The sequence below is a fragment of the Tachypleus tridentatus genome, chromosome 11 (genome assembly GCF_004210375.1).
Source record: "Tachypleus tridentatus isolate NWPU-2018 chromosome 11, ASM421037v1, whole genome shotgun sequence".
Lineage (NCBI taxonomy): Eukaryota > Metazoa > Arthropoda > Merostomata > Xiphosura > Limulidae > Tachypleus > Tachypleus tridentatus.
The window spans coordinates 49,453,526-49,480,357 of NC_134835.1; the positions used below are offsets into that span (position 1 = coordinate 49,453,526).

Sequence of the window (26,832 nt, forward strand, 5' to 3'; positions counted from 1 at the left end):
TTGATACAGATACTGAGTTGTGGTTATCACTAAATTAGCACTAATACGCATAAAATATAGCATGATCAAGTTTTAGTTCAAGTTCTCTGGAAGAAGTTTTTCAGAAAGTTAAAATGTTTTTCATTGTTGATATTTTATAGAAAATTTGTATTAGAAGAAACAAAAAACAAAACAAGTTTTTAATAGATCAACGAAAAATGTTAAAAACATTTCATTGAAGGTAAAAACACCGCCTTTGTTTTGATGCAAAGTAATTAAAGAGATTAAAGTTTTCAAAATAAAACACTCCATTCGCATGAGAACGGAAGAAGGTTAGTATTTTTAATTAACGTCTAGATTTCTAAACGTAACTGACCAACAAGTTTAAATCGCAATTTATAACGTTTCACATATACAAAAACTGCTGAACATTTAAAATATTCAGTAAATCTTTTAAGAACAACATTAACAAAATAAAGCTATAAATAAGATAACAAAATAAAACAAACAAATTAATGTCCATTCTGGTCTCCAAACAGTTGTTCTATTTTAACATTGTTAACGTTCTCTCTACCCAGGACTGCAGGATATTTACTCTCCAGTTCGTCCCACAATACTTTCGTAATTAGAGGCTGAGCTACCTGTGGTTAGCATAAACAAAACAGAAAAGATAAGTTCAGGATGAAACTGTTTACAAAATCATATTTCAGTAACACTATTCTACAGAAATAATTGAAGATCATCCGAAATAAGTTATTGTACCTGTGTTGGATGAAGACTGTCTACTGGTTCTGACAGCTGCCATGTTTCACCACCATTCTCTTTCCACATTTTAATAGCTAGCATAGATAATTTTAATTAGTGATGTTCTTATATGTTGGTTACAGGATAAAAATACATTTTTTTAAATTTATTCTCCGTGTTTTTGACAATGTTCAAGACATCCAACTACATTTGGCCACTTTAATATGTTTAAGCAAAGTTAATCATGAAAAAAGAGGAGTTAGGTTTAGAGTAGTTAAAAAAAAAAAAATCGGAATAGACTACTGTATGAAGTACTAATTAGTATACTATACTTAAACAAAATTTAAAACAGTTAAAAAGGTTTAGTCGCTGTCAGTCAAGCGACTTTCAGCAAGTATTTGGCATTTAACCTAAAAATTAAATTTAGGTTTTTAAACGAACTGTTACGTAACTTACAGTATATATAGAAATATGGGGACAAGATCTGCAAGAGGTATAGGTGCAGTTTTGTTCTAACTCTGAAATATGCTAAGCAACAGAATTTAACTAAAATAACCGAAAATACCAGTCCTTCGAATCTTATCGAAAGGCAGTTTAGGCAAGACAAGTGTTTACATGCAAGAGATTAACCCAACATCTAGATAGCATACAAAGCGGTACTCGTTCAATTTAAATGGACATTTAAAAAGCTGCTGGAATAAGTACTGCAACATCTGCATATAAAAAGGTTAACAAACCTAACATCAAATAAACACCCGAAATAATACCTTTAGAAATAGGATTTTCTAGGAAGTACAGTTTGAAGGATCGTGCAGAATAAGTTGAAGGTAAATCTCGCAGTACATTCGTTAGTTCAAGAGCTTTCTAATAAAAAGAAAGAAAATAATTACTACAACATCACAGTAAATAGGAAGATACTTTTAGGAGAATGAAGTGTTTAATAAAGCATTATCAAAGGGAAATAACTCAACTTTTGTTGTGGCTTCTCTCCATGTTTCATTTTCATTCATCCATCCAAAACAAGGTCCAATTTGCATGCAATTCAACCATTTATAGGTATCCAAATACGTGACATCACCATATAGTTGGCCTATAGGATGAAGACGATGAGCCATTGAGGGATAAATTGAGCTTCCATTCACTAGACCAACAAGTATGACATGGCTATTTGTTGGAAGGATTAAGTCCTACAAAATAATTCAGAAATATTTACTGAATACACGACAATTCTATTTCAGGATAAATGCAACTTGCAATATTTGGAATTAATCATTTGTAAATTTAAATAAGATGGAGGTAATAATTTTACTAACAAGTTTCTTTTTAAAAGGAATATCATCTTAACAGTAGAGTTAAGATTGTAACTAAATTCATTTACCTTCCCAGGCAGTTTGGTTTTCTATCCATGCATGGATAGGTGTATCCACAAATTTAGAAACTAAATTTTCTGGTGTAGCAGATAAATTCTGTAGCCTCCAGAAGTTTCATGGAATTGCTTAATGTGTACTTTCTCTAGTAGGACCAAGATACACTTATAGTATTGATAGAAAAAAGTATTCTATTTTAGATTTGGACACTGTTAAGTTACCTAAATTCTTTTCGTTCTTACCAATTCATCAAGTGTTCTCACGACATTCTGTTTGTATGTTTCCTTACTAATCCAATCAGCTGGAGATTCCATGTAACTAAAAGAAACAAACAATCGAATGCACAGAGATTTCACAAAAGGCAGTAAAGCTATTAAAATTGATAAATTAGCATTTGAAAAAGTTCTGAAGTAAAACTAGTTGTATTCGACTAGTTACGTGCACAATTTCATCATTGTTTGTGAGTTAGGTTTTGCAAGTCTAACTTTAATGCGCGAAGTAAATATGTTATTTACCTTAAACACACATCATTTCCCATCGATGCATAAAAAACAATAGCTGGATAATCTGTAGTCTGAGAGCGGGATATACTAAAGAAATACAGAATACAACTTAAGTTCATAACGAATCTGCAAATGTTTGCAGAATTCACACTAAAGAACTAGTTACAATTAACTAATTGAGGTTAAGGTTTGAAAGTGACATAATACAGAATGGCCTATGTTTTAAACAGTTAAGCCAAATATTTTACGGTAATAAAGGTGTTAAAAATTAATGTATACTAGTTTGTTATTTTTAAAAGCATTGTTCTAATTTCGTAAAAGATAAGGCACATTTAATTTGGAGTTAAGAAATTAGAATGTTATTACTAGTTTGAGAATACAAGCCAAATGTTTCTAAACAAACTTACCTTTTGATGCAATGTATAATAGTAGATGTATTAGCTCCTAAAAAGAGAGTTTTGTATAGTAAAAGAACTAGTTAAAGTATTGTTAAACATGTACAAGTTAAAATTTATGTTCAACGACACTAAAGTAGTAAATTTACGAAACGGCTTCTGTACAAGCCAGTATGTCACTTACAAAATCCAGATTGAAGTTAGTATTAAGATAGAATTACAACCTGAGTTGCATTAACCCCCTAGATTAGTATGTTGTGTCAAACTCACCATTGAAACTAAGGTTTTGATAATCTCTGTGATTACATCTGTTTCTTGAATGTAATCTCCAGTATAAGGAGTCCATATTTGCATGGGATAAAGAGTTCGAGTCCATGTAACCTTTTGGAAAGTTATTGGAAGTGATTAGAATAAAATGGGTATGCTTTCACTGAATAAGTTTAATATAGTCTGTAGTAATAGTTTCAGTAACAAGTAGGGTACATTAAATTTCACCTTAACTGAAAAGGAACTTGTTTTGGGTAAGAAATAGTTATTACACGAGTTTAAGAAACATTTAACTGTTAGATATACTATCAATAACTATAGTTCTCTAAAAAATGTTAATTTTGAGGAGTTAGAGTTAGAATTTGCTATAGCACTAAAATATATTTTTAAAAACAGGTTTATCTAATGGTCAGGAAAACTTTCCCTTACTTCTGGTCAAATAGTAGCTGCATCAGAAACTGACGCTAAAAATTGCGGTACGATTAAGAGTTTCGGTTTGTTTGTTTTTGGAATTTCGCACAAAGCTACTCGAGGGCTATCTGTGCTAGCCGTCCCTAATTTAGCAGTGCAAGACTAGAGGGAAGGCAGCTAGTCATCACCACCCACCGCCAACTCTTGGGCTACTCTTTTACCAACGAATAGTGGGATTGACCGTCACATTATAACGCCCCCACGGCTGAAAGGGCAAGCATGTTTGGCGCGACGGAGATGCGAACCCGCGACCCTCGGATTACGAGTCGCACGCCTTACGCGCTCGGCCATGCCAAGCCTTAAGAGTTTCGGCGACTTAAGTTTTGTTGGGATGTTACGCATACTAGGGAAGTGGGCCAGTAGGGCAAGAGTTTTGTATTACTAGCAAAATACAAATAAAAAGACTATTTACCATTCTAGATCAAGATAAAATACCTTTCATTCGAAAACGTATTCTTAAAATTATGGAGTACAACAGATGTGGCGCATTTTATATTAGGAACAATATCGAGAAGTACAAAGTAGTTGAAAGGAGTTAAGTGAGGACATTGAGAGGTTTTACATGAATCTTGTTTAAGTTTAGATGGGATCTTTTATTATTATTATTATTATTATTATAATTTCAAGAATTAAAACGATGATTATGTTTGAAAGCGACAGCTTATGGAATGGCATAACGGATGAACGCCTTTAATATTGGAATTGCTGCCAAAAATTATCGTTAAACAGTAAGCATACCCAAATGACCATGAACAAGTTGATTCAACTCTCATTGAGAATGATTTTTAGTTTAAAAAATAGTCCTTGAGGTACTTTTTTTTTGGGGGGTATAGTGACAATAATGTAATGCAAGAAAAAAATCTTGCCACACTGATGCGACTGAACATGAAATGTATTGCATTGGCTTTCTACGCCGAAGGTTATGGGGATAAACGTCCGAAGGTGAAACTGGATGTAGTTGAAAACTAAGTAAAAAGATATCACCACTTTACCACATCCTTACGTACAGAAAGTTGTAAGTGTGACCTTGAAGGGTTAGTTTAAGATTAAGTTAATTCCACCCTTATATACGGTAAACAGCAAGACAAGCTGTTATTTACTTTTATTTTAAGAAATGCTCCGCTATATAATGTGAAGAATACACTTTAGCTTTTACTGCAGCAACCTTCTTTAGTCATCTTTTAAAAGGAAGGTTTCTTTTAAATTTCACGCAAATTTACTCAAGGGACAGCTAGCGCAGATAGCCTTAGCTTAGGGGTGCAAGTCTAGAGGGAAGGCAGCTAGTCATCGCCAACTCTTGGGCTTCTCTTTTTACCAACGAATAGTGGGACTGACCGTCACAGTATAATGCCCCCACAGCTGAAAGTGGGAGCATGTTTGGTGCTATGGCGGATTCGAACCTGCGACCCTCAGATTACGAGTTGAACGCCTTAATCCACCTGGCCATGCCGGACCAACTTGAAGGAAACCATATCACCAGCAAACTACAGCACTTAAGGCTACTTACGAGGTTTAAGTCTTCACATAAGTATTAGTTCTAGTGACTGGTGTGTATGACTGGAAACAAAATAATGTGCGTGGTAAAATGCGATGCCATTTTCATTGAATAGTGCTCAACTAAATCATGTACGTGGTTAGTTTTGAAACGTTGAAGTAATTTGGTAAAGTACGGATGTTTATGTTGAGTAATTTTCCTTTATCGGCAAGTAAAACAGTAAGATTAGTTTTAAAACAAGTACGACGTTTTGATTACTAGCGTGATTATTATCAAAATAGATCAGTTTACTCCTACCTTTTCATAGAAATAACTTCACTGTAAAGGCTAAAAGGAAGTTTTGTTTAACAAGTTCGAAACTTACCTGTAGCAAATGAAAGATGAGGCCAGTCAAATTCATTCGCCAAGACAAAACTGACGTTTTCAAAGACACCCTGAAGATGAAATATTACAACATTGTATATGATACAGGTAAAAAAGCTTCCCTTCATTTGTAGCTGTAAACCCAGTTTGCAGGAAATTACAAATAGGAAATACTTTCATTAAGCAAAATGTAATCTTGACGCGCGATATTACTTTAACCGGGTCACGTATGAAATGTGTTAGGAAAGAAACAAAGAATGCTAGTAATTTGTGGACCCACATTCAAGAAACTAATGAGCTAGAAATTCTCATTGAAGGCTCGAGTTATAGCATTATGTAAAGGAATTCTTTTAAAACGACAAAATGTTTTAATCTATGTAGAAATAAAGGTTTAATACCGGAAACATTTCAGCTGGTGTAAGCCAGCTAGAAGGAATATGGAAATGTGCACCGACTGAATCTCCAATGTAGATTATTCCTCTCTGGTCTGTTCCTTCACAGAGGGAAGTCTCGTACGGATAGCCATTGTCAGTGTCGATGCCCTTTGCAATAAGATATTTAGGTACATAGTTACCGCTAGCCTCTAGAAATAGTCATACAAATCAGATGAATGTGAAAAATTTGCAATGATTTGTAAGAAAGAAACAGTGTTGAAGCAAAAGGTTTAAGAACAAGAATTATACTTACATAAATACCATTGCAATTAGAATCTCTCTCGATATCGTCATTTAGCGGTCTAAAAGAAACAATGAGAACAGTCTCATCAAGCCTTCCATCCTTCGAGGACTTATTCTATGTCGATGAAGGTTTGGATAAAAAAGATCAAGTTATAGTATTCATTAGATAACAGTTGAGATGGAAATTAAAGATCCAAAGGTTTAGTTTTCATTTTAAAGGACATTAAAAAGGATAATTACTACCATTATTTTTGTTTTTACAAGATATTTGCCAGGTAGCAGTGTGGCAAGACTGTAGAAGGATTAAATGTTTTTTTAAATACTCACTTTCGGCCTGGATAAATACTATCATCGAAATCATTGCAGTCCATGCCTCTCCAGACACTTCCTCGTAAAACCTAAGAAACATTATTCTATCAGAACTATATTCTCTCAATAAAGTAGTATTATCTCGCATTTAAACGTTTCAGAAAAAACTAGTAGTATCATTCATTCAGTTACGAAACAAGTTCATACGTTAACGTCTTGTTCAGTCTATACTTTGAAAATTTGACATTTGAAAGTACACCGAAATTGGAAAGAAAAAAATTTAGAAGCAAAACTTAGCTTTAAAAAGTTGCTCATACATGAAAACTTATTTCCAGTTATTTGATTATGATGCAAGTTTTATATGCTACAGTCAATTCTACTAATGGAGAGAGTAGCAGTATAGTCGCCCCTACAGTTCGTGAAGATTAAAAAACAGTGGAAGAAGAGTTTTTATAGCTTAGTTATCAAAAACAGAAACAAATTGGAGCTTGTCGCGATGTTTTAAAATTATAAGCGAGGTTGGGGTAAGTTAGTCTACAAGAACTACACTAAGTAATCAATTGAAAGAATCTAACCTCCAGAGTTAAGTTAGATTAAAAATCGGTCAAAAGATAACAGGGTTCGTACTGAGGAAGAAAAAGCAATTTTGAGCCGCTATATGGTGGCTAAAATCCACACGAAATTTTGCTCCGGGCACGGACTATAATGGAAGAGAATTTTCCCCTTGGCGTTGAGTTACTTATATAGCAACGAGTGATACCAATTCATTTTGGCTTTAGTATTAAGATGGAATCCGAATTGCCAACATCAAGACGTTGATTCTGTTTATCCCGAAATGGTAAAAATTTATTAGACTTTCTATTTTAGTTTCTTTCGAGAGATTACTTTCTATAACCGGCTGCAGGTAAACAAGTCGGTTGATACGTTGTAGGTTTGAGTATCCACATCTCACTGACGTATGTTTGGAACGTTTACTATCGGATAGTTGATAGGAAGGTAACGTAAAAACGGTGTATTACCACCGCATCACCTTCTAAACGTCGGACACAGCTCACATAACTCGTGCCAGAGAGAGTTTCAATAGATGAATTTTTGTTGTACTTACTGGTTTTTTTGCATAGTTTTATTACGTTTTCTTGTGAAACAAAGTAGTTCCTTTTAAATGGTAATATTCAAGTTACGTATTAAAATTTGAACACAATACGAGTAGCATAAAAACATCTGCAAACCTGGACGGTGCTGTACTTGTCTTTATCAAGGTCAATAGAAGGATCAAGGTTCTTTTTAAAGCTGTAAAAAGAAAAACGTAACGGAAAGTAAGAAATTGAAAAGAGAAGAGAAAACGTAATTTAAAATTTAGTGTTAGAGAAGCTGGTATATTAACAATTTGTCGCGATATTGAGATTCCGGGGATTGGAATATGATAATGACTAAAACTAAGTTATTTATATAGAGTAAACCTAAAACCGGTTTTATTAGTTTATGTTCAACAATAAAGATAAGTTTAGTTCTCATGTGCATGAATTGTTCACTAATATTATTGTACACAATGACAAATTCATATTAGCTCAACAGTTTGATAAATTACGTTAACTTCACAACCATTTCTTTCAGTAAAGAACAATTAAGACAGTCTTAAACTTAGTAACGGAAGTTAACACTGTTGGCACGTACGACTTCAATAAATCCTTCCATTAGATTTATGAAGAGTTTCCTTTCAACATGTTGCTGTTAACAAGGATGAAATACGATGTCAATTCGAAAATAACATAACTAATAAAAAGATAAAAGGTTATAAATTTATGTAATATAATACACCAGTAGATGGCACGAAATTGTTTAGTGATACTCACAGGTTTAAAGAATCACACACACGTCTTATTCCAGGCAAGTTGCACAGGGAGGGTAAGGACTGCACTAAAGACTGAAAAGAACAAATTTGTACAGTACATTGAATGTATTAATTTTAACAAAAAGATTACTTATTTTGGAGAGAACCCAGCACCATAGAGTAGCTAGCTCTGTTTAGTTAACATGTTACTGTGAAACATTAAATATTTTAAGAACTTTTTATGAAAACTTACAGCCAGTTAAAAATATTTAACCAAGAAAAAACTATACAGACCTAAGCCTAAGCCTATTCAGGCGTTAATGAGAGCATTAGAGATAGGTTAAATTTAATGCAGTAGAGTTAAAGTAGATTAGGCTGAAGATGTATTCAAATATTGAAGATAAAGCAAGGAAGAAGTGCATTTAAGTGCTAGCTATAACTAATTAAGTAGTTTAGTTGAAACAAACCCAATTGGAAACAAATCTAGTCAGCTATGCACGAAAATTTATGTTTAATACTGGTTTAAAACAGAGAGGATGTTATTCAACACCAAATTAGAATATTTTTTGTAGGATAAGTACAACCCTTTACAAGTGGAATCAATAGAGATAGAAAGACGACTAATGACAACTTAAGGTTAGATTTATTTACCCAGTGAAAGAAGGTATGTACTTTGGCTTTTAGTCTGGACTTATCAATAGCTCTAGCCATCCCAGTCTGAAAGATAAAAGTTTAAATGTTAGTTTATTTATATTCCATGTTATCAAAGTCACATTTTAACTACCACTGTAGTCAAGTGTGGTTTTACATCTGAAGTCATAAAATTTCTTCATCACTTGTATCCATATAAATGCGAGCACACACGTTACAAGATTACTTTTTACAAAGTATTACAGCACGTAAGGCATTTTATTAATAACATTAGAATTTAAAAAAAAAAAACATGAATCTGTTTAACCTCCTTAAGAGGAGAGATAAAGTTCATATTAAAATCACCATTAAACCAGATTAAAACTTGCCTTCGGCTCTGGAAAAAGATGACAGAAGGTTTGTCCATGATCAACACGGCATATACCAAGACTGTAACACACCACATCAGGCGTTTGGCGTTGCCTCAGTCTGAAACAAGGAAAAAAAAATTACATTTTTACAGTTATGTTAAGAGTACATTATTGTAGTAAGTACAAATGCGAGCAGGTAACACTAGATGGGGCCACATTAAGTTTAGCAAGGAGTAATGCATATATATTGTAGGTCAATGTTTTGGGGGAATTAGATACATGTACATCATAACAAGATTAACATAGTATTGAAATACAGTCTTGAATGGGTTTTTATCGTCATCGTAGATTAAAAGCTAGCGATAAAATAAAGTTACTTATAGAAAGTTTCCAATAAAAAGCTTACTTTTCAATAATCGAAGCTCCCCACGTGTTGAAAAGAATCTTACATAACTCGTAGTATTGTTCGGGTAGATAGTTACAAAATTTATCTAACGTAAGAGGCTTGTTGTGTATACCAGCTAACTGTTTGATAATTCCAACAAATACTGTACATGCTATAAAAAGAACACTGATTTAGTCCTTCACAGATCAAATCAGAATATCCACTTAAATTATTTTACAGTAAACGTTAAAAGATCTCGCTATTTTAACAATTAGTTGTATCATCAGTACAATGATTGTCGACGACAGTAGTAGTATAATTACAACGTTAATTATAAAAGTTCTTATTTTATCTAATAAATAATTAGTTTATAGTTATCCAAAGCCTTAATATCACAGTTGGAAAATATTTACTTATCTCAATAAGCATATCAGCCTTGCTATTGCCAAACAATATTTCAACATAATACCTTCTATCAATTAACCTATCACAACTTACCCGCACAAGGATATCCCCCATTCACTCCTTTCGAATAACAACTTTGAGAAACAACAAGAAAGACAAACACTGTCAACCAAATCTTAAACTTATAATTCATTTTTCACACTTTTCTCTTAATCATCTACACAATCACAACAAACTGAAGCCTCAGATAATCAACACCTTACACAACCTTTATAAATCATATAGACTATTTCTGCGGAATTACAAAATATCCAGTTTGATAATGAAATTATATAAACAAAATGTTAGAAATAAATATATATATCGACAGAACTATATGTTACTTTGTAAAAGTATTGTATATCATATGCGTTGACTTTTATCATTCTTTAGTGACTTAAACAATAATTTTCAATCAATTAATATTTACATTAGGTTCAGCGGTTAAGCTCATGTAGGAGGGTGGAAGGTAGGAAACATTAGAGGGGTTTGGTTTTGTTTCTTTGTTTGTTTTGAATTTCGCACAAAGCTACTCGAGGGCTATCTGTGCTAGCCGTCCCTAATTTAGCAGTGTAAGACTAGAGGGAAGGCAGCTAGTCATCAACACCCACCGCCAACCTTTGGGCTACTCTTTTTCAACGAATAGTGGGATTGACAGCCACATTATAACGCCCCCACGGCTGAAAGGGCGAGCATGTTTGACGCGACGGGGATGCGAACTCGCAACCATCAGATTACGAGTCGCACGCCTTAACACGCTTGGCCATGCCGGGCCGGTTTGGTTTTGTTTGGCTTGAATTTCGCGCAGAGCTACACGAGAGCTATCTGCGCTAGCCCTCTCTAATTTAGCAGTGTAAGACTAGAGGGAAGGCAGCTAGTCATCACCACCCATCGTCATCTCTTTCATCAGCGAATAGTGAGATTAACCGTTGCATTATAACATTCCCACGGCTAAAAGGGCAAGCATGTTTGGTGTGACGGGGGATTCGAACCCGCGACCCTGGAATCCAAGTCGAGTGCCTTAACCACCTGGTCATGCTGGGCCTTGAAGAGGGGTTAGTATCCATGCAAATTTCATTTCATAATCATTTTGTCTGTACATTGAACTTTTCATTTCTTTAATCGGTTGTGTTTTGATATGCATACCTATTTTTAAATAGAATTATTTATTACTTTAAACATTCGATTATTTAATTTGAAAGGTGTAGATGCATTATCTTACCCTTCCATCCAAAAACTGATGGAAGACTGTTGTCGTTGCTGATGTTGTTGATCCTCGTGATTTTAAACATTTAAGTAGAATGCATTTCTTCAAGGTTTGGTCTTTTTCTACACTACATTTTTAAGAGTGCTTTATATCGCAATTCAAATTCATTAAATATTTGTTACTTCAAGATGCATTAGCCTTGATTTATTGGATGAGGTATTGACCTATGACGTACACTACGACACTTCTAAGAGGTATTACCAAAATGTACTGATGTTTCTGCAGTTTTAACGACACAGATTGCAGTTAAAGGATAGTAATTATTCGTAAGTCAGTGAAAATAACTTATTAGACTCCTTTCAAGGATATTTGTAAAGACTTTCTCTAAAACATCTCGAGACATCCAACTGATGGTGAAACCAAAGTGTTTTTGATACAAATAACCTTAGTATCAGAATTTGTGCAGTTCTTATTTAATGTATTGTATATTTCTCTCTTATTATACAAATATTGGAATATAGATTTAGTATTATTGAGGTTATATCACTAATACGTGAACTGTCTTCTTAAGTATGTTTATTTTTTTCAATTAATTTGAACGCTTATTAGGAAATGGTGTCATGCCTATGAATTTTCTCCCCAGTGGCACAGCGGTATGTTTGCGGGCTTACACAGCTAAAAAACCGGGTTTCGATATTCATGGTGGACAGAGCATAGATAGCTTATTGTGTAGCTTTGTGTTTAATTGCAAATAATGAAATCCTATGAATTTATGAACTTTAGAGAAAGATAGCTGAGATAAAGCAGTTTTTTTTTATTAAACTCAGTTAATGTTTGTTTTACCTCATCTTACTTTTAAAATTCTGTTTCTGATAAATCTTTCAAATAAGTTTTCCTAAACCGAGTTCTTGTAATGATTCTAGTAGCTTACTTTTGGTCACTCGGTAAATGTTTCTGAAGCTATTATTTTCACATACAGAGAGATTATCTTTTCTTTCGTCGATTTTTCCTTTAACTAACAGGAAAATAATATGGACCAATGTCACAATTACTTTCAAAGAAATTCGCTATCAAACCGTGTTTTTTTTTGTTTTTTTTCCGAACCGTAAAGACTTATGAGGTTTCTTAAATAATACTCTTTCCAGCTGTGAAAGATGTTGATATTCACGTCTGTCTGAGTGAATGGAGTTGAAGAAAATACACTTATAACACCTATGTATAATACGTTGTTTTAGCGTGGCTACATTTCAAGGTACTGTTTGATAAAAATTCAAACTGGGATGATTGTCAAGTACATTATTTAACAACCACATATATTTCTGGTAATGTGAATATTTATCGCCTAGTGCCAGTTGTATCAACACTCTATCATCTGCTAACAAACTTACTCCAAATCGTACTGATAATGTTTTATAAATTTCTATAATGTCCTCAAGATACTTTTTAGACCTTTGTTCAATCTCTTCTAGAACCTTTTGATTGAATTCTTAGTTTGGTCTTCAAGAGTTCTGTACCGTTTCTAAGCTTCTGATTGATTTCTTGCAACACACTTCTACATTTCAGGTCACGTTCATTTTCTTCCAAAGACTCTTTAAACTTTCAGTCACGCTCTTTGTTACGTTTACTCAAAATTCTTGGTCAGTTTCCTAAATTTTATTATTACGCCAGTCTAACGCTATTAACTGACTGTTTTGATTTCGAACTACTCACACTATGCTATAGTATTTGAAATTTTATGTTCTACGACGCCCCTATATGATTGAGAAGAAAAGATAAAATAATATTATCAGTCAGAATATGATGTAATATCATATTCATTTATTGAGTAGACATTGTTGTAATATTATACTCAGAGGAACAAATTAACTGCAGAGATGTTTTGTGTGTGTGTATTTTTACGTTCCTCTTAATTTCTCTATTGAGGCTCCATATCAGAGGTGTGTAAAAGCACTTTAGATCTAACTTTCGTTTTCCACAGGCCACTATCCAATAAGCTTTTCTTTTAATGCCAGAACTCACTAGTTTCAATATTTTAAATATTGTACTATATCTGCAATAGTGTTCATAGAATCTTTCATTTTACATCCTCCGGATAAGTTCTGGTATTGTAGGAAACATGTTTGGGGGAATTATGAGAAATTCTGCAAAATATTGTTAGCATACAATTCAAATTATCTCAGTGAGAATATGCTTCATATGATTTATTGTTGCTATACTAGATTTTCTCGTGCTTTTTTACCCAAATCTCTTTTATGTACCCGTATACTGATTTTATGTTCTTATCCAAGCAGTCATGCTTTGCTGCTAGTGAATCTTTATGTTTATTTCGAAGATATGATCACTGAAAACAACTACTGCATTTTTAAACCAAAAGCGGTATTGTAATCCAGTCATGAAATTATTTAATGCTGTTTTTCATTTAGCATTTACATAACCAACTGATAATGTAAGTTTAAAGTGATGTATGTAATTTAACTTGTTAAAACTTTCAAGTGAAAAAAGGTACAATATGAGTTACAAACTGTTTATAATAGTGCCAATTCTATATTCCATACCCTTGAAGAATCAACTATAATTGTACAGATTTACCAAGCTAAATTTCCAAGTTTGGTTCACTCAGATAGCCCAGTATAAAGTTTTGTACTAAAAATTACAACAAGTTAATTTTTTTGTTTGTGTGTGTGTTTTCTTACAGCAAATCCACATCGGGCTATCTGCTTAGTCCACAGAGGAAAATCGAACCCCCGATTTGAGCGTTGTAAATCCGTAGACTTACCTCTTGTTTTTATCACCTTTATTACGTTGCACACTCAACACATTTTTTAGGCTGCTGTTAATATACGTTAAGCTTGAATTTTTTTTCATGTTTATTTCACGTTTGAATAAATTCATATTAAAAAAAAAGCCTCCCAGTGGCTCAGTGGTATGTCTGCGGACTTACAACGCTAAAAATCGGGTTTCGATACTCGTGGTGGGCAGAGCACAGATAGCCCATTGTGTAACTTTGTGCTCAATTCAAAACAACAATCATATTAAAAGAGCTGAAATATTGGTTTACAGCTTTTTAAAAACACAGGTGATATATTTATCACTGTTTCACAAAAGTGTATATACTTGTCCTCATATAACCGGCAAACTAACCCTGGCATGTACTATTAAGGTCACTTTGGGACAACGTTTCGATACAAATCTTCATAACAGCTCCAATGCATTGAAGTGGTACATCAGCTGAAACCTATTAAATGTGCTACAGTACTTGTAAGCAAAACAAATCTACCGTATTTCAGCGCATTTTGCGTTCTATATGTTATTTGAAATTATTTTACAAGTTTTATTCAATGTTGCGCTTTATGCTTTAATATGTGTCTATAAATGTTAAAACTCTATAAAAGACACGTTTCAAAACGAGTAATTAGATAACGTGTATCTTAATTTAACAGTTAAAGCCAAGCTATTTTAATGACTTATAGAGTTATTAATCAAATAATGAATCAGTATTTTTCTTTCAGTAGACTTCTAATGAGTTTTCAATGCGCAAGTTAAGGAGATAAGAGAATCAGCACTATTTCAGCCTAAGTTACAGGTGTTTAGTTGATAAAATTATATTTTTTCATTGAATATCTAGATCAATCGTGCCCTAGGGGTTAGCGTGCTGGGTTGTGGAGTTGTAGGCCTATTGTTAGCGTCCAATTGCTATAAAGGAAAATAGCGCTTCGCACTTCCTGGACATGGAGCGTTATAAGAGCGACGGTCAAGCCCCATTATTTGGTCAGAATAAATATACAAGTAGTTGACAGTTGTGGATGTTTATTAACTGTCTTACGTCTAGTACATGAGTTCAAAATTAGGGACAGGTAGCGAAGGTGTTGATTCGGTGGAACTTCAGACAAATTAGACATAGTAAGTTTGAGAACTACAACTGCATGTTTAATGAAAATATGTTTCATGTTTCATATGTTTCAGCTGATGTTTCAGCTTTTATGTATGAAGAGGTGTATTGTAAAAATATATTATAGTCAATACAATACACAATATACAAGTTGACTCAATTATTTTTGCATCTTTTCAATAATTTTACGTGAACGTATTAATTAAATTGAAATAATGATTAAGCTTTTACGAGAAAATTATTATTACTTATAACAATAGACCACACTGTATATAATACAACAATTGAATTTTGTTCCTTGTAAAAGAACTAGTTTGCCCGGCATGGCCAGGTGGATTAAGGCGTGCGACTCGTCATCTGAGGGTCGCGGGTTCGCATCTCTGTCACACCAAACATGCTCGCCCTTTCAGCTGTGATGGCGTTATAAGGTGACGATCAATCCTACTATTCGTTGGTAAAAGAGTAGCACAATAGTTGGCGGTGGGTGGTGATGACTAGTTGCCTTCGCTCTAGTCTTATACTGCTAAATTAGAACGACTAGCGCAGAAAGCCCTCATGTAGCTTTGCGCGAAATTCCAAAAGAGACAGACATACAAAAGAACTAGTTTCAGCTAAAAATAACAGACTCGTTTGTTCAAATGAATAAATTAGTAGTTTGTACTTGCATCAAACAGAGTAGTGTATAAATGTGTAATGTAAAAGATTTTTCCAAATGTCACAATTCACACAAGTTGATTGATTTTTTGGACTTCTCAATTTTCCTATAAACCCATAGAGGCTTAATAACACAGAGAGTTCAGTAAGTTATATTGAAAAAATTTCGAACATGCAAATCACTAAGTCACCTGAAAACCACAGCCATTATAAGTATTGGCGAAGAGTAAAGTTTTAAAATGTAAGTTATAAACAGGAATTTTGGTATTGTTTGGCGTTTCCACGGTGGTACGCTGCTACCACAAATGGAAATATTTCCAACGAAATATATTCATACACTTTGGTTATAAAGATGTTTACAGACCGAGAATTTCCAAAATCATACGTTACAAACCTTGTATTTAATGATACTGGGAAAAAAAATGGATTTGGACAGGGGCGTGAGGTAATGGGGAAGTAAGAGCATAAACGGTGGATCATAAAATTCAAAAAAATGTAAAAATAAAATTAATTACTTCTGTTCATTAATGATGTTTAAAATTAAGTATTTCCAATTAAAGATAAAAACAAGATATATTCGGCTTACTTTATTTATATGTTAATTCCATCTTTCTTTCCTTTTAACTGAATAAATTTATTACATCTTCATATTAAACTATCAGTCTTTATTTCCTTAAGAAGCTTTTCCTCAATCGTGGTTGACGTTAAACTTGCAAGTCTTTCTTGTCGTAGTGCATTTCTGGTGCAGCTGTGCGTTAGCGTGTAGAACCGAATTTTCATTTGTCAAGCGATAAATATCAAAGTATTATCCATAATTATCTTGCAATAATGTTATGGTAATTCAGGATTTTTGTTTGTTTCCTTTCTGTATGTTAGTGTCAAGAAGCTCAATGAATGCTATGCTTACCAAGCTTTGAAACCTAATTTCAATTTAGCCGCAAACCACATCCAAAATATTTCATAAAATAAGTTTCTGTATGTTATTTTAATGTCTTCTCGAGGATCATTTCTTATTCGCTTAGTGAGTACAATTCATCGACTGCTGCTCAAAATTGTTGCAGAATAGTCACCATTTCAGTTACTTTATTCATAGAGAAGGATGTGTCAAATATCCTATTCTGTAGAACATCAAGTATAACATTTGTATATGAAAAAATACTGGCAAATATATTCAAAAAGACACTGAACTCAAAATCTATGAGATTCGATGAAAGTGCTTGGGAACAGATAAAGTTTACAGTATTCTAGTTGCCAAAATTATCAACAGTATTTTGAAATAAGTCGACGAGTTTTTCCTCATATTTAAAGTCAGTTTCAAAAGAGCAGTGGTTACAATTCCAACGAGTGGGGACCACTTTCAGGAATCTTTTCTTCAGTTCAGTATGAAGAAGATGCACACGGTTTGTGGATGTCGCAAAAAATAAAGAGAAAGATTCAAGTTTTGTAAAGAATCTGTCACACTCCTTGATCTCCGTTATAGATTGCGACAGTACTAAATTCAATCTATGTGCCATACTTATGTCTAAATTTCTTTTGAAGCCCATTGAGCTCACTGGATGTTACGCTTGCCATATCATAGGTTTGTGTAACAGATTTTGACCAAATATTTAATTCATCGACTAAATTAAACATATCTTGGATATATCTATAGCAGGTCGACCTGCACTAACATTTGTAAACCCCAGACATCTATCGTTAATTTTATCACTTTTAGTTATATATCGCACAACACTAGAAAACTGAGAAATTGTTTTTGCATGAGTAGTTTCATCTAATTACAAACAACAAGAATCAACAGAAAACAGCAATGGTTCGATAATGGACTGCATGATATTTACACTGCAAGGCCTTCGTAAATACTTTTGTGGGTAAGCAATGTTTGTGGTCTGAAATGCGTCTGAGGTATGTAAGATGTGCTAGAGTTTTATTGGGGGAGGAGAATAGAGTTTGTATTTTTTATATACCTTTATTTGAACTTAGTTCAGCATTTTTTGTGTCATTCAGTATTGGTCTCAATGAAAGATATTCTTTAATATTTATCTTAACAATACTATGATACAAATACAACGCTAAAAAAGAAGTTCGATTCCCCTTGGTGGACTCAGCAGATAGCCTGATGTGACTGTGCTATATGAAAACACACATACACATATGATACAAATATGTACAGACATCTATCGTTAATTTTATCACTTTTAGTTATATATCGCACAACTAGAAAACTGAGAAATTGTTTTTGCATGAGTAGTTTCATCTAAAACAAGAGCCACAAACAGAAAATCACTTATTTCATTTTTAATTTTATTCAACAGTACTTGCCTTTCACAATAAATGAGATAATTCTAGATTATATTTGACAGGTCAAAAAAACTAACAAAAAACACTCGATTTCTCTAAATGGGATTTCAATAACATCTCATACTTTTTGCACAAATATACCAATTCCGGATAACTATCTCGGTTAGCAGACTATAGAGATTCATCATGACAAATAACGAACTACGTCGATTAATCTTTTTAAAATGTCTCTATTCCTCTTCACTTTTTCATCGTGCATATGCACATTTATTTTATGTTGGCTAATTAGTTAGAATTCAGTCCATGACTTTCCACATCTAGCTAGGCCTAAAGTTGAAAATATATCACTGAATGAATTTTCATTACTTTTAATTGCCTTATGCTTATTATTTAAATCATTAAATACGCTTGAGTTCCATGTTCCAAATTCTGTAGGTTAGGACAAGCAGTTAACAAAGATGTCCTGCCATATTAGTTTGCATTGAATTTTCGAACGCACTGCTTTGTTTTTCCAGTCAGACTTGGAGCTGGCATCGATCTATCAATTCTGATGATGCTTTCTTTATCACTAAAACTTTTTTGTACCAAACATGTTCTCTAATAAGCTTTAGATAATATAGTTATAATTTTATCTACGATTTTTAGAATCTATATTGAAATCCAAAAGGTGACACTTCACAAAAATGTATGCATACAAAAAATAATAGTATCATTTAATAGAATACCTTAAGTACCTGCACATCACGTGACATCAGAGAGGTAACAAACAGCCACCAGCGCGAAGTGCAGGTCGTAAAAACACAAATGTTTTCAAATATGGCAAGAACATTAACCATAAATTATTTTTTTTCTTAGTATATTTATTTTATTTATTGTACATTTTAATTTATAAAATAGTAAGTATAAAATGCTAACTTATTTGTAAATCATTTATTTCACATGAATTTTTCGTGATTTCCAATTTTGCGAGTATTTTGAAGTAAGATAAACTGGTAATTGCTTCCTTCATACCATAGAAGAGGCTAATATAACATTCAAGATATGTTTTATTTTTTAAATACAAGTACGAATTTGAATTTTTTATTCAGAAAATTATTCGTGTAAGAAGAATTTTATAGTTTAAAGAATATATTATATAGCACAGATGTTTTAAGTTAGAAATATAGCCTTTTTCTAGTACAAGAAACTAAACTCAACTTAAAAAAGGAAGCATTTTGCGAGTTGTAGTCCAGATTCTTACCAATACTGCTTTTGCCCGTACAAGGTGATTACTGATTATGTACAGTATAGCAGAGTGCTTCCGAAGGAATCAATTGCAAGTTCATAACGTCACATTCAGCTGATACATGTACTTAAAAATTAACATTTTTAAACATATATTGCAGAAGCACTGCTTCCCTTGTTTCCCTGAACTGCATGCCTTTGGATGTAGATCAACTTGAGGTAACAGCGTCACAGCGAAAGGAGCTTGCAACAAGTCCTCTTTCAGTTATGGTAAAAAAAACTGCGATGTTTTATCATATATGAGAATACAAAATTATATAGATCAATGGCAATAGCCGTCTAGGTAAATAAATACACAGCATAACTGAGAGTGATATTTATCTGGAAAAGTGACACAAGTCACTTGTACATAAACTATTTCAACTCCCCAGTGGTACATCGGTACGTCTGTGGACTCACCCTCCCAGAAAGCAAGTTTTGATACCTGTAGTGGGCAGAGCACAGATAGCCCATTATGCAGCTTTGTGCTTAATTTTAGAAAAACAAACTATTTCTAGATATATCCATTTAATTGTTGCAAAGCTCAAGCAGCTGGACAATGAAATGGATACTTATACTATTTGGTACAAAGGTAGGCTGTCCAAGTTACTAGACTTAGCTAATATGTTGTTCAATAAGACTGTTAAAAAGACAGTGGAAACCACTACCTTCTTTCAATAAATGGAGTATGGAGAGCATGCGATGGAGAGGGGCTGTTCTTTGAACGCGGGGATTTTACAACACTGTATGGTTATTCTTAAGCAGCGCACTTGTCAGATAGATAAGGATAGACATTGTAATATGCACTATTGCTCCAAAATCGTTTTAATTACAGTGCATTCGACCTCTGTGTTCATGTAGACTTTGTGAATAGATTTCCAGGACCTTATTTATCCCCATTCCCGAGTATGTTAACATATTGCTAAATGCTAGCTATTACTGTCTTGCTGAAAAATGAATCCCTATGTAACAGATTTGATTCCTAATAAAATAGTTTGTACTTATCTGCAGTGGTTGCACCGGATAATTACTGTGCAACTCCAACCCCAATGCCATCAAAGGCGTCAATTTCGGCCTTATGGTTTAGTTATCACCTCTAAGCAGTAGCAGTTCAACAGCTAAATATAAACTCAAAATATTTCGTGACGAAGTGTGGCATACTCTCTGAAGGTAATATTCATATCTTTACTTACAAGCTCAGTCATTAGTATCATCTTTACTGAACAACATACACTGAGTAACTTAACGTCACTATGACCAGCCTACACTTTCTACGTTCTCCGTTTCTGTCATGAAAAGTACTAGTTTTATATAGCGTCTTCAGAGGTTCCATACAGTTCCTATTAAAATATGCGTTTTTGTATCAGTCTGTCGTGAGAAATATTTTTTGCCAATTAAATTTCGATTTTGACAAGTTTGTTAGCAATTATTTTTGTCCTGAGAACACATTGACCATTATATTGGAAATAGATTGATTGCCTATACTTTTATAGGTACCTTGCTGATCCAGCACTACCTAATTAATTATATCATAGTCATTCATGGTATAAGATTTTAATGCATTGCATTAATCACGTTATTGTAACAACTACTATTCAATAGATGGATGCGATTCCATATATTTTAAATCTTACACTCATTTTATGAGCTATTCCCTTAAATGCTTATAACTATTGATGTGTGTGTATATATATACATTTCTGTCCTTTGTACAAATTAAAAACATAAACAAAAATGTCATAAGTATCATAAGACACTTTAGCTTAAAAAAGGTGTTTGTATTTCAGTTTCAACATAAAACCAGAAAGTATAGTACAGTATAAGGCGAAATAGATCCGATATTAGGCTTAACTTTAAATAGTTTCACGTAATCTTAAATAAACAAAATGCTCAATTCTTTCCTTACCACCATGGGTGTAATATGTATTAACAATTTATTTAGTAAGTCACATTTGTTTTAATAATTGTAAGAAATGTCTTAGTATTAATTTTCTGGTGTGAAAGCATGAAAAAAACAGTTTAATTATTTTAATAACGTAAGAACACTTTGATTCAGTTTATTAAATAATAATTTAAAACAATAATCATTTAGTTATTCTTTCCTCACATATATTACTAACAAACAAGAGTGACAGGTATTAGTAAGTTATGTAGTTAGTGTATCCCTATTTGATATGCTAATAATGACTTCATCTATACGTAATCTAGGTTTCTCAGAATTACAAATCACAAATATTATTTCCTGATTATTTTTATTTTGGTATCATAAAAGCAATATTCAATAATCTAAGAATCTTATCTGGTGTACAAACTTTCTATGCTAAATAAAAGAAGATTGAATTGCTGCAGAGGGAGTTTATTAGTGACAAATGTTTCACTTGGAAGACTCATTAAGGACATAAGCAACATACAAGCATGATCTATTGAACTTTAAAAAATAAATATACGCGAAATTTGGATGAAATATTATATCGAATTCTTAAAAGTTGTTTCTTCTATATTTTCTCTCTTACAGTATGTATAAATGAAGCTATACGTAATTTTATTCACAGTATGTATAAATAAAATATTTAATTTAATAAAAAATCTATGAAAAATTAAATAAAAGCTCAATGCATTTATAACTCAAGTCAAACTGAATTAAAACGTACTAATAAGATGAATTTTATTTAGGAATGCTGCTTCGATAAAACAAAGAGATTAAATTCATTCTTCTCCTAACTGTTTACGAAAAAATATTATTTTAATAGATTTGAATGTATGTAAACAACAAAACGTTAGGAACCCAAAACGATAAACAGCAGTAGTATGCAATAGTTATATTTAAGGATCTTAAATATTCAATAAATGTATTACACATGCTTCCTTTTAAATAAGTAAGGTAATCGTGTTCGTTTATCAAACCCTCAGTAGTATTATATATTTATTTACATTATGAACCAATCATACGAAAAACATTTGAACCTTTAAGAAATGTTCTCGTTTTGTAATATCTAAACTGTTGAGTATGCGTGACATTCTCAATGTCTTGCTAATATGTGTGTCTTAAAACTGTAAATAATATGAATTGTCTGTACGTTTTCTTATAGCAGAGCTACATCGAGCTATCTGCTGAGCTCACCAATGAGAATCGAACCCCTGATTTTAGGGTCGTAAACTCGTAGACTTACCACTGTATTAACGGGGGACTTTAACTTATCCTCTGATAATTGCAAGTTCTGCATATATTACGGTTAATTAGTTCATACAACTTGAAATGGAATAAATTGTATAATTCTTAACCTTATTTGGTTTCTTTACAATATAGGTTTAGAGACCATTACATTCTATCATTATTTTAATCTGTTAGCTTCAGTGATTTGGTTTTATGTCACGATTTAGGAACACGTAAGATGGTTAGGAAAAATGACACTTTTTCATTTTAAGAGCAGAGAACTGATGTTTTCAAAATTCGTGAACTTGAAAGACAAAGACCTGTAAATTAGTGGTGAAGAAAAATAGATGTCTTTGACTGCCTCATGTTTTACATCTAAATTCCAGCCTTGATCAATTATATGTTAAATATTATTATTCTGTTCTCCGTCAGTGGTATTTGACGTGTAGGACGTTCTCTATTTGAATAATTGGGTCAACACACTATTCTTATATTTTTCAAATACTTGTACTGTTATATTCAAAATTCTGTGTTAATAGTGCAAGTAACTAGAGTTTTTAGGTTAATGTATATTTTTAAAATGCCTACTTTGTTGAGACTCCCTCTCTCCAGAAAGCATATGTATAACACTCCAACTATTTGTAAAATAAATTGATGAGGTGATTCACTGAACTGTTTTCCAGGACAATTGGTGAGAGCGAGGATTTCCATTATAATTAAAGAAAAAACATTCATTGTCAAACATTTTTCTTTAACCGGCCTATTCTCGTTGCACTAAACATTCTCGTCTTTTCAACCGTGGGGGCGTTATAACGAATTACGGTCAATCCCATTATTCGTTGGTAAAACAATAGCCCAAGAGTTGGCGGTGGGTGGTGCTGACTAGCTGCCTTTCCTCTAATCTTACACTGCTAAATTAGGAACGGCTAACGCAAATAGCTCTCGTGTAGCTTTACGCGAGAATGTAAATTAAACAAACAAACTTAAACGGCCGTTCCGAGATATCTGTATTTGAGGTTCATCAATGCTGGAAATAGAAAGTAAAAACATTTTCCACTAGAATTAACATTAAAGAACCAGCACAGGAAACATTACGTGCTTCGTACTAGTTAAACAATTAAAATTTAAAATCAGTTTCGAAAAATGCGTGAAATGCACCGGTCCACCACGCAATTGACCTGTGTCATGATGAGCTAATCAGTTTTTAAATCTAGGCCTTTTTTTAAATCATACTATTAACGATTCTGACCCCAGGTAAACATTGGTCAAGCTCGATCCCAAAGTAGTTTACTGATTTTAATGCAGTGCCGGTATGCCTATTACAATTAAAATAAAATACTAAGTTGTTAAATGAAACAACCACTATATATTTTGAAATATGTTAAGGAAATACGACAGGTCTTATGTAAGATACATACATATGAAGCACTAACTTAAGCTTAACGCGGTAGTATTCATTTAAACGATTTTAACACTGTAAGAAGAATTACTGTTGCTAATAGTGTCGTTACATGTTCTACTCACCTTAGGCCTACGTGGAGATGGATTGTATTCCATTTGAAGGTCGCTCAACCAAACAACCCTAAAATATGATAAATACGTAAGTTGCTCCATAGATCGTATTTGATAAAAATACAAGATGAACTCATCAGACCGGCTGGTATTCAACGTATACATTTTAGTTATAGTTCAAATTTGTTCACATAAATAGATTGTACAGTGTTACAGTTTGTGATCATGCCTAAGCTAATTAATCGTGATACATTTTATGGTAACATGTGTGACTGTTGTAACAATCACATTTAATATTGTGATACTACATTACACGTTGCCCTATAAAAGCTCGAGGCTTACTAACTTTTGTAATATGCATTGTAAAAGCAGGTATTTTCCAAAATGTATCAATAAAAAACCAAAGGTTGAGAAATGTGCGTTTTGAATTTAGGCACACATAATATTACAGCTGCATTGTTTAAGGCTAAACTTATAAGCGAGCAACTAGTATTATTCTGAGTGTTTTTTGTCTTTGGTTTGATAAAAAATTGAGTTTATCGATAATTTATTGATTTTAAAGAGGATCTACCTGATATGGTAAAAACAATACCAGTTCAAAACAAAGATCCTGCCTGAATTATCCTGACTAATTACTTATTTTGCTAGAGTTTTCACAGTGTGTATTCGTTGTTTCTTACATATTAATATAATACATTCGACGTATTTTTTTAGTTATTTGGTCAGATAAACATGGATTATTCATTACCTTCCTAGAAGGGGAGAAATAACATTTATAAAAATCTCAACTCCGACAATCGAGTAATGCTAGAAGTAGATGTATGGTGACGTCAATGAAACTATGCGTTCTGTTATGGTATCTGACTGTTTCTCCATGAATGGTCTTATGTCTCTGTAGCCTTAGTGTTAGCCTGCCAAGAACTCACAAAGCGTATCCAGTTGTCGCTTAAATACAGACCTCACTTTGTGGCCTCTGAAGTGATGTTAACTGCCTGCTTTCCTTCTAGTTAGTTGCTACTTTGGAAATGCTATGTTAAGATCGCCATTATATAACTTCGGATGAAAATTAAAAAAAAAACAAGTCTTTTTGTAGGATTTAAACTTCCCTGTTCGATGCTCCTTATGAATTTTATATGTTTTTACCAGTATTCGTTGCTTAAGTTTAGTAATATTTCATACATAGTAGTTGTTTTTTACACAATAAATACAATATAACATGATTCATTTACAACTTCTTCTACTGGTACGATAAATACACACACATGTATATGCATGTGTGTGCGCACGCTTATAGGATGTTCTTCTATCCCCAAAACGATATAAACAAGTATATCCAATTTAGAAACAAAAGCACAATCACTTAATAATGTATTGTGGCATATTCCCTTAGACGTTTCTTCAAATAATTAAAAAAAAAGTCTTCTAACTTATATAATAATGTTATTATTAACCGCATATTTGATCAAAGAAAAGTCGTTAAATATACAAAAACAACCGAGTCAAAATATAGGAATCAGCCATATAAAAATGGACCAAGTTGTATAAAACAGCCACAAAATGTGATACAAAGGTGGGAGATAAAGAAGAACATATTTAAACAGTTAGTAACATGAAGTCAACATTAATACTTAAACTTTGTCCACCAAGCCACCCCTCACTTTAGTTTTTCTTTTCTATTTTAAACATTTAAATTATTTTCTATTTTGGTGGGAATCGTATTTGTCCTCTATGTTTATCAAATGTATGTAATATGTCGTTTTAGTCACCACTCATTCTACATATTTTAAACCAGTTGCAGTCATTGGCTCAAATAAATATCTCTCTGTTTGTTTGTATTTTTGGAGTCCGTTTTGTTTACATTATGTTTTTCATTCCACAACAAAGAGAAAAACAATTGAAAAAAGAACAATAATTGGTTCTCTTGTTGTCGACTCATTTTTCTTAGTCTAAATTAAAAAGGAAATTGCTGTTTCTAAAGTGAAATATCTGTATATGTTCAGAAATGTATGAATAGTGAGTACTCCAGCATCAGAAAGAGCTGTTTAAATACCCAAATTTATTCAAAACTTTGTCGCTATGCATACAGCAACAGCAACGTTATTCATACAGTAACAACAATGTTATTCATACAGTAACAACAATGTTATTCCATCCTTTATTCTATTTTACTGAATTCACTATTGTGCGTCTAAGTATATGTTTAAAAATATATGAGCAGTGACATTCCAGCATTTTGAATAACTCTTATAATACACTAAAAACATATAATTTTATTGTATTTTGTAGTAAGAAAAATATGAAGACAAAAAGTGATAAAATTATGGTCTCGTCATCCTTAGTTTAAAAGTGCTGACTAAAAGAACAGTAACCATAGGCGATAAGATTATTTTGAACCAAGATGTGTTCATTAACATAGTGGAACCCAAACATTGGACCTTATACTTCACACTACAATACATTAACCACTAGACCATACCAGTCTTTAAAAGTATAGAAACAAAATGAACAGCTACTCGGATCCAGTATTTGAGAAATATACGAGTTATTTCAAATCTGATTATTTTTAATACAAATTCTCCTAAGTTAAGTTATTCAAACAATTTCGGTTCTTTTAAATGAAACTG

General features: G+C 32.8%; 1 protein-coding gene across 2 annotated transcripts; it reads right to left on the reverse strand.

The window, feature by feature from the left end:
- Positions 1–300: 300 nt before the first annotated feature.
- LOC143232116 (acyloxyacyl hydrolase-like) lies at positions 301–10,444 on the reverse strand. 2 transcript variants are annotated; one of them, XM_076467203.1, is made up of 18 exons: positions 10,286–10,444; positions 9,809–9,959; positions 9,421–9,520; positions 9,053–9,118; positions 8,424–8,494; positions 7,800–7,860; positions 6,589–6,659; positions 6,272–6,320; positions 5,983–6,126; positions 5,586–5,655; positions 3,259–3,369; positions 3,001–3,037; positions 2,606–2,680; positions 2,333–2,408; positions 1,695–1,910; positions 1,491–1,587; positions 742–818; positions 301–620 (listed from the first exon to the last, which is right to left on the reverse strand). In XM_076467203.1, exons 1-18 carry the CDS (start codon positions 10,383–10,385, stop codon positions 492–494), a joined length of 1,701 nt encoding a protein of 566 aa, XP_076323318.1. In that variant the 5' UTR covers positions 10,386–10,444; the 3' UTR covers positions 301–491. The 2 variants fall into 2 exon arrangements, with proteins under 2 accessions (XP_076323318.1, XP_076323319.1); XM_076467204.1 differs by lacking the exon at positions 301–620 and having other exon boundaries at positions 733–818.
- Positions 10,445–26,832: the final 16,388 nt, after the last annotated feature.

Bases quoted from the DNA above. Each gene is read 5' to 3' on its own strand.
- LOC143232116 (XM_076467203.1), bottom strand. From the start codon at position 10,385: ATGAATTATAAGTTTAAGATTTGGTTGACAGTGTTTGTCTTTCTTGTT. The intron at 9,960-10,285 runs GTAAGTTGTGAT...TTCTTTTTATAG, and splicing joins TGGGGGATATCCTTGTGCGG to CATGTACAGTATTTGTTGGA. The intron at 5,656-5,982 runs GTATTAAACCTT...TTTCATCTTCAG, and splicing joins CACCAGCTGAAATGTTTCCG to GGTGTCTTTGAAAACGTCAG.